The sequence below is a fragment of the Phoenix dactylifera genome, unplaced genomic scaffold (genome assembly GCF_009389715.1).
Source record: "Phoenix dactylifera cultivar Barhee BC4 unplaced genomic scaffold, palm_55x_up_171113_PBpolish2nd_filt_p 000416F, whole genome shotgun sequence".
Taxonomy (NCBI): Eukaryota; Viridiplantae; Streptophyta; class Magnoliopsida; order Arecales; family Arecaceae; genus Phoenix; species Phoenix dactylifera.
This window is the reverse complement of record NW_024067856.1, coordinates 427,403-435,854: the sequence shown is the minus strand read 5'-3', so window position 1 is coordinate 435,854 and position 8,452 is coordinate 427,403. Positions and strand designations below refer to the sequence as shown.

At 39.3% G+C, this 8,452-nt stretch overlaps 1 protein-coding gene across 4 annotated transcripts; it reads right to left on the bottom strand.

The window, feature by feature from the left end:
• Nucleotides 1-4,230: 4,230 nt before the first annotated feature.
• LOC120105994 (cold-responsive protein kinase 1-like) lies at nucleotides 4,231-8,012 on the bottom strand. 4 transcript variants are annotated; one of them, XM_039118812.1, is made up of 6 exons: nucleotides 7,587-8,012; nucleotides 6,076-6,237; nucleotides 5,686-5,896; nucleotides 5,352-5,589; nucleotides 4,906-5,230; nucleotides 4,231-4,791 (listed from the first exon to the last, which is right to left on the bottom strand). In XM_039118812.1, exons 1-5 carry the CDS (start codon nucleotides 7,788-7,790, stop codon nucleotides 5,209-5,211), a joined length of 837 nt encoding a protein of 278 aa, XP_038974740.1. In that variant the 5' UTR covers nucleotides 7,791-8,012; the 3' UTR covers nucleotides 4,231-4,791; nucleotides 4,906-5,208. The 4 variants fall into 4 exon arrangements, with proteins under 4 accessions (XP_038974740.1, XP_038974739.1, XP_038974742.1 ...); XM_039118811.1 differs by having other exon boundaries at nucleotides 4,241-4,791; nucleotides 4,906-5,089; XM_039118814.1 differs by having other exon boundaries at nucleotides 4,241-4,791; nucleotides 4,906-5,029.
• Nucleotides 8,013-8,452: the final 440 nt, after the last annotated feature.

Sequence of the window (8,452 nt, the reverse complement as noted above, 5' to 3'; positions counted from 1 at the left end):
AAGCACCCCTTCAAGGATCTGGCAAGTCTTATAGGAATTCTACTTGGACCCTTCAAGGAACCCAACCAACCATGTCTCATGGCCTATTTAGAGATGTGCAAATGTGCCATTAGGTCAACCCTATTTAGAGATTGTACCCTTTCAGCTTGTTAACTAGTTGGGTTTGGTCTGGTCGATTTTGATTTTGAGGTGGTTCGAAGGAAGGATTCTGGATCTCTTGGTTTTGGAAATTCTTCTTTTTGAAGATCTTCCCTCAAAAGTTTGAACTGGCTCAATATTTAAGGGTCTATGACAGAATTTGGCCATGTTGATCTTGGGTCCAGCCTCCTACTTGTGCTTGAGCTTATGTCAATATTCTTCTTCTATCCTAACGGAGTTAATGACTTCCACTAGTGTTAAGTCACTTTGATAATAACTTAGCTCTTGCAAGAAGTTAAACTACGATGAAGAGAGTCAATTAAAGCTTGAACCTTATAACTCTTGAAAAATTTGCTTCTAGTCAAATTGGATTTCCAAAGAAGATCTTGGAATTCATGGATCTGGACATTGATGGGTTTGAAATCCACTATAGTATAGTTTCGGAACTTGGATATAGTGAACTAGTCTAGGCTAGCATCATCCATTCCATACGCAGCTTCTAAGATATCCCACAGTTCCGTAGCAGTCTTGGTGGGAAGGTGAATATCATATAGGGACTAAAATAAGGTGCTAAGAATCTCATGGGTACAGTAAAAGTTTACTTCCTTAGGGATTTTTAATTGAGAACTAGAAAATGCAGTTTCTTCGTAGCTAGTGATAGGGGTTATTTGAGAACATGGTAAAGATGGTGGCATTGGATTAGGTTGTTTAGTGGCAAAATCAGCCAAAGAGTTGTCAGCCAGTACGTCACTTGGCTTTATCATCTTTTTAAAAAAATGGACCATCAAAATTTCCAAGTTTGATAGCACTATTTTTATGATATGGGTGTTGATTGATGTGATTCTGCACACACAAGGTTCACAGGTCAAGTCCTATTAGTTTAAACATAATTAGTGGCTTTCAATAATAGTGTACTTAAAATTCAAACTTTAAATACAATAAATGCACTATTTAAAAGAGTAAAATTTAACTAGTAACATAAATATTCTTGAATAAGGAATGCACTAAACAATTACATTAAATAAGATTAACTATTCCATTTAATTTGGGATGGTATTTAAGTGCTTGCAAACACATGTAGATTTCAAATTTTTGAAATAGAGTAATAATAACTAAAACAAAATAAAGTATATTTTTGAGGTTTTAAATAGAACATTATATATATTGGAATAATAACAGTAAAATTCTAGTATAGGTTTCAAAATAAAGAACCAAATTTGATATGAAACTAATAAAAGTAGATTTCTGCACAAATTTTCAGAGCAGCAGATTTTATTTTTTAAAACTTGTTTTAGTGATTTTTGCATGGACTTAAGAGCAGCAGATTTTAAGGATTTTATTTTGAAAAACTGATTTAGAAATTTCTGCATGAATTTCAAGTAGCGGGTTTTAGTGGATTTTGTTTTTAAGACTAATTTTTAAAAAAATCAGAGGATCTTTAAACTACAAACTATTTGAACCCCTTTTTTTATAGCGAAAATTGTTTAACAAAACTACATGATGATAATATTGAAAGACAAAATTACAATCAAAATATATTGTTTACCTTTCAAGCATGAAGACACTAGCAATTGCTAGATAGACATGAATTCACTCTTAAACTATTGGAAACTATTTAAAAAGCATGTTAAAAATTGCTGATAATTGCATAAACAAAAATTAAAAAATTTAAATAACTACTAGAGTTATATAATGAAAAGAAAATTGTAGGCATGTCTGGAACAAGGCATACAGGAAAAGTGCTCTAAAAATGAATTTATCCAAGGTACAATGAACCTGGGTTAGCCTGAAGGCCTTCTATCACAAGCACAATTCTGCAGAATTTTGACCCAAAAAGCAGCTTAAGTTGCCCAAAATACGGAGAACATGAAGAGTAGAAAGGAGATAGGGAGAAAAAATTGAGAGATGATAAAATTTGAGGAAAAAATAAAGCTCAGGAGAAGGAACAAAAGAACTCTTAGAACTCATACACAGGCTGCTTAGTTTTGCATTTGAGACCCTGGAGCTAGAGTCTTTATATAGGTTTAGACCAAGTAACCTTCAGAGAGGCTCCTAAAGGCCTCAAAGGCCATCTCAATAAAGGTCTTAATGACCTGCGCCTCATAAATATCTAACGACATGTGCATTAAGGCTCTATAACACTTACATTACAGCTATGAGAGTGCTTAAAATATTTTAATTTGTAATACTTATATTAGAAATTCAAAAGTCAAATATGAAACAAGTTTGGCCATGGCCTATGGCCAAAAATGCCACCCATGTGTGCATTCGCTTCGCACATACACCGCACCACACGTGAACTCGCCTCGCCATGCCACATGCATGTGCATGGCTTAGCTGGCCGAGACAAACCATGTGAGTGCATGCAAATGGTCACCAGCCCAAACCCACAGGGTCCAACTAGATTTGAAATTCCTATTTTTCAATAAATGCGAGTATACCTACATTTGAACATCTAATATGATATGATCAAATATAGGATTTAAAAATTTAAATCTTTTCAAATCAAAAGAACAATAAAATTCATAACACAATTTGGTCCTATGTTTCCAAGTCCTTGCCACACTTTCTTAACTATTGGCAAAACTTAATTCCTTCTCTAAGGTATAGGATACTTAAACAGCTTAGGCTATTAATAATAGACCGTATATCCAACAATTAAAAGGCTCATGGGACATCATTTTCCAATTGAGCCATGCAATAAAATTGTCCCTAGATCCCCCTTCATCCAGATTTTGTTGGGTTTAGAGAAGTGACTGCATAAGGTCTTATTTCCCGAGAGGCAATTAACCCAATTATTGACAAACTCATTTGGATGGAACAAGCCAGAACTACCATTACTTTCCTCTCATAATCATGGATCACCAGCCCCAACCCTACAAAGTCAGCTCGCATAGTTTCGTTAAAGTTTACTTCCAGGGTGCATTTGGTTCACGACCGAAATCGGAATCGGAGCTAGAATTGGAATAGATTGGAATGGAAATTAGTGCGGCTTTATTCCCCAATGCGTTTGGTTTGTGATGGAAATCAGAATTGGAATTTCGTAGAATTTGAGTACCGGAGGAGAGTTAGGATTGGATTTTAGGAGATTGTAGGATAATTCTCATTTTCTCCTAAAATTGAAATCGGAATGGGACTCCACTGAACCGAACAGTTGGAGCAAAAGTCACTCATTCTCATTTCCATTTCAGAGCCCAACCCTCCCCAACTAAACATGCCTCCAAATTGCAAAAGAACAATTTATATTAGAGAAGGAGAGCCCAGATGCTGGTAGAATGAGAAGCTGAGACCATATGGCTGTCTCCATCCTTAAAACACTTCTCCGCCGAACCAATCACAAAATGAAGTTATGGCTGGTTAATTGACTTAGCTGTTGAAAATGTGATTATTCCTGTCCATCCTTCTGCCATGAAACATATACTATAACCTAATGCTTTTGAACAGTTTACAGCCCATAAGGACTAGCTCTAATTGATAGAGTTAGCAGACTGCCATTCGTTATATATATATATATATATATATATATATATATATCTTCCATCCCAGTCTCACTTGATATTGATTCAAACCACTGAAGCCCTATGACACTAGAAGAAAGCATGCTTAGCTCCATGACACTAGAACAAATCATTCTCAACATTTCTGTAAAGGAATTGCACCTGTTAAAAATTCCACAGCCAACTATTTTTTAGTGACTGATAGAACGCACTACAAGAAAATTCATCTTTCCCAACGCTTTTTATAATCTTTTCCGACGCTTATAAGCGTCAGCTAAAGTTCCCGCGACGTAAACAGAACCGTCGCAAAAGCGTTGACGATACCGGAGTGGCAAAAGTTTTTGCCGACGCTAGGGGAAAGCGTCGGCAAAAACACGGCTTCCCCGACGCTACTAAAAGCGTCGGCAAAAACAACATTCGCCGACGCTTTAAAGCGTCGGCAAATGTATCTTTCCCGACGCTTTTTTTTGCGTCGGCGTAGACGTACAGTTTACCGACGCTTTAAAGCGTCGGCGTAGGCGTGCCACAACTTTTATTTACCAACGCTTTAAAGCGTCGGGATTGCTATTTTTTAAAAAAAATAAAAATACGAATGTAAATAAAAATACGAACCTGTATTACAAACACTTCATAGTGCAGACTTGAACACTGATTACAAGATAAGAAATGTTTACAAAACTCATTATTTGTCTACGTTCATGGTATCACACGACATACCTCTCTGCATTTTTATCCATCCACATAAAAAAGACCTAGACATAAAGTCTAAAGCAGGATATTGACAACTCGATCATTTACATTGATCAGGTGGGCTATGGATCTGTCACAAGCCACATAGCGTAGATAATATTTACATTGATCATTTACATGATCTAACCTAACATAGACATCCGGTAGTACAGCCAGGTTTGGTGCATCTTGGGCACAGGCGTACCTCTGTACATCTTGGACAGGATAAGATACAGCCACAGGAGTACTTAGGGCAGGAGAGGCTTAGAAGGACACAGCATGGTCTGGAGAAAGGAAACCCCCAGCCACAACATTGTAGTTTGGAGCAGGGAATCCCCAGCTACAACATTGTGGTTTGAAGCATGAAACACCCTGATTGCAGCAACACAAACTGAAGCAGGAAAGCTCCAAGCAATTGCAACGCGGCCTGTAGCAGGAAACATGGTGAAGATCCAAACACTTCATGGTGAAAAATGTGAGATTATATTAGCAATGCAGAAATACGGTGTAAATTAAGAAATCTAAAGTTTCAGCGGCAAACCTGGTATTTTTGAACCATATCTTCATAGGAAGTAGGCAAAATGATAGGAGCACCATGGATGTTGAAGGGAATATTTTGCTTAGATAGCATCTCTCCAGGCTTTGGATTCCTTTAGGCAAAATGCCTAATTTGGAAAGAAATGTAGATTTCATTAACTGACTTGAGATAATTAAATGTACATGCACTGCAGCAAAGAACAGGCAAGAAATGACTACTAAGTTAAGAAAGAACAGACGTGGCACTAGGCATCATTTAAACAATACACAATGTTTAAATATCTTTTAAGCTTTAGGAGTTGCAGAGCTAATGCATCAGGGCAATCAGCCTGAAAAGCAAACAAAAATTAGCCTGAATCAATGCACCTAAATTCCTACCAAAATCTAGTAAATAAGCTACTAAGTACCTATCCCCAAAATTAAACAAAAAAGGGTCAAGATAACACTTACATAGTTCCTGCCACACGTGTGCTAATGTGAGTGACATTGTCAGGAAAAAGCTTAGCTAGACCAAAGTCTCCAATTTTTGGGGCTAGGTCTTTGTCAAGTAAAACATTACTAGCCTTGATATCTCGATGGACAATATGTGGCTCGGCTTCCTCATGGAGAAATGCAAGACCCTGAGCTGTACCCGCACAAATAGCAGCTCTTTTGGGCCAATCCAAAGCAATCCGCTTATTCGCTGGACCTGACATTCCAGATGGTTTATATGAGACTATGAGTCACATGTTCCCGAAGATTATGAATCGAACTGTTCAAAATGATGATTTCACTACTTAATTACCAAGTAGAGCATTTGCTAGACTATTGTTCTCCAGATACTCATAAACCAAAATCCTGTTCCTGCCTTCAACACAACACCCCATCAGTTGAACAAGATTAGGATGCCTAATATTTGATACCATATCAATCTCAGTCAGAAACTCATTCGTTCCTTGCTTTGATTCAGCAGACAGTGTCTTTATTGCAACCTCTGTTTCATCCCTCAATGTTCCCTGCATATAGAATAACAACAACGGCTTAGCATATGACAAAGAACCATTGAACTGAAATCAGTTTGTTGAGTAGAAAACAAACCATCATCGCGAAATGATTGTTTGGCTACCCAAACTAGTAATAAACAGATGAATAAAATGATAAAGTAGTCAACTACAACAGAACTCCAAAGTCTCACTTTATATACGACTCCAAACCCTCCACGACCTATTCTGTTTGTCGGATGAAAGTTCCGTGCTGCTGACTTCAACTCATTATAGGAAAAAAGCCGCACATTTTTTGGTGCCTGTGGTAAACCAACACCTGCACTTTCTTTCATGTTAAGGACATCTGAATTTTTCTGAAATATAAAAGAGGATCTAGAATAAAGAGAAAGTCTAGGAATAAAAAATAAGAAGCATAATATGAGAACACAGAATATTTCCAAGACACAAACTTAACAAAGAAGAAAACATCATATAATAGCAGAATGCCCCAAAACTAGAGGGGCTTAACGTGTTGAAGGACTGTTTACTGGAATATTTAATCTGCTGTCCTGCTCTCTGCCTCCCTTCACTCTATCATGAACTCATGGCCCTCCCACTCCTTACTCCAAGGAGAGCCACCCCCAACCCTGATGTCTCTAATCATATGGAGATGAAAGTAGAAATACAAGGAATAATTCCAGAATCCAATTTTAGAATGGTGAATGACATCTCTTGCAAATCTTTAGCATGCAAGGAAAATTGTGCTGGTTGTGCTCCTAATCATCCCGCGAAGCAGGAAGGCCCAGAGTTGTCACGATTCAACAGCTCCTAAGGCATTATTGGCCAGGGAAAGGCCCAAAAGATCACATTTCTTTTGATGCTTTCAAATATTTTTTCCAGTAGAAGAATTGAGTACTCAAAAAGACCTAATTTTATCTTTCCCAATCCTCCAAGCAACTATTCTCAGGAGGATACTCCAGTTGTAATTAAAGAACCTAAAAGGGAAAAAAATCAAAGAAAAGCCTGGATAGCACCTAACATTCAAACACCCTCATGATTCTTGGATCTTAAAAAGCCTTGAGGCTCAGAATTCCTCTCTATTTTACCAATAATCTCTCCCGTAATAGTACAACAATTTCCTACCTCAAATATAGGAGTAGCAACATGCATCATGCATGAGCTTATATAAAGTTGATCTATGATATGTCAACATCTCACTAGTACCTGTAGGATTCTTCTGAACTATTTTGAGCTAAAACAATCTTAAATTTATAAGAAAGAAATTAAAATCCTGCAACCCAAATCTAAATGAACCAGGTACCTTCTTTTATTCTGTAGCCGCGACTAACCCTAACTCAACAAATTGAAAAATGAAACTAAGAAACCCCGGGAAATGAATGAGACATGGTCATGGGGCATCCGCTTATGAGTTATATGAATTTATGTTAATGATGGATCAGTTGCTCTGGGACTAATTTACATAATTTTATCAACTAATCACTCACACACACAAAGAGGGAGAGAGAGATCTGATGTTGTCCGATCCAATGCCCCAAAACCCAAATAAAGAAATTTAACGAAAGAAAGGCGTACATAGATTTCACGAGATCCCTACAAATGCAACAGAGTATACACGAAATTGAAAAGGGGGATGGAATTAAATGGAATTTTGTATGGTATATAAATTGATTTGGGGAATGGACGGAGGAAGGATCAGACATACTTGTTCTCGGGTGGCGGAGTGGGAGTTGAGTTGGAGGGCGAGGGCGGCGTTGGAGGTGAGGGTGTGAGCGTGGAGGTGGGGGAGGCGCTCAGAGATGTGTGCGGGAGGTATCCGGAGCCGTAGATCCTGGATCGAGTGCCTCAGGGAGGCCGCCTTCTGGTCCAGCTCCAGCGTGTACTGCTGCTGCTCCGGCGTGAACACCATAGGCAGCCGCTCCTCCTCCTCCTCCTCCCCGCCCTGCCCGCTCCCTCCCACCACGTCCGCCGCCCACCTGCAATAAAATACTGGAGAGGAGGAAGGAGGAGCGGAGCTTGCCGTCGGACGTCGCTCGGCGCCGGAGAGCACAGAGGTCGGCCGCTCGTCGTCGGAGAGGAGGGAGGAGGAGAAGACCTTTCCGTCGGACGTCGCTCGGCACCGGAGAGGACAAGGGGGGCAGTTCATCGCCGGAGAGGAGGAGAGGAGCTAAGGCTTGAGATCGAGATGCAGAATGAGGAGGGGAACGGCCCGCTTGATTTTTGTTGTGAATTTGAGTTCTGACGACGCGTATACGCGTCGTCTTAGGCCACAATCTACCACGACGCTAATTAGCGTCGTTTATGCCCGACGCTTTTACAAAGCGTCGGCATATGTTGGGGCTGGACCGAAAATCGCCGACGCTTGTAAAAAGCGTCGGCTAAAAAGGATCGGTGAAACCCCATTTTCTTGTAGTGACGAGCAGGAGATGAAAATAAACTTCCTCAGTATATTCTATCTATAACCTTCACCCAAACATCCCCCACCGCTTGGTTTGATGGTATCATCATCCTTTGCCACTTTAGCAAGAGGATGCATAAAATTTTGGTTGGAGTCAACCCTCGAGGGATGGA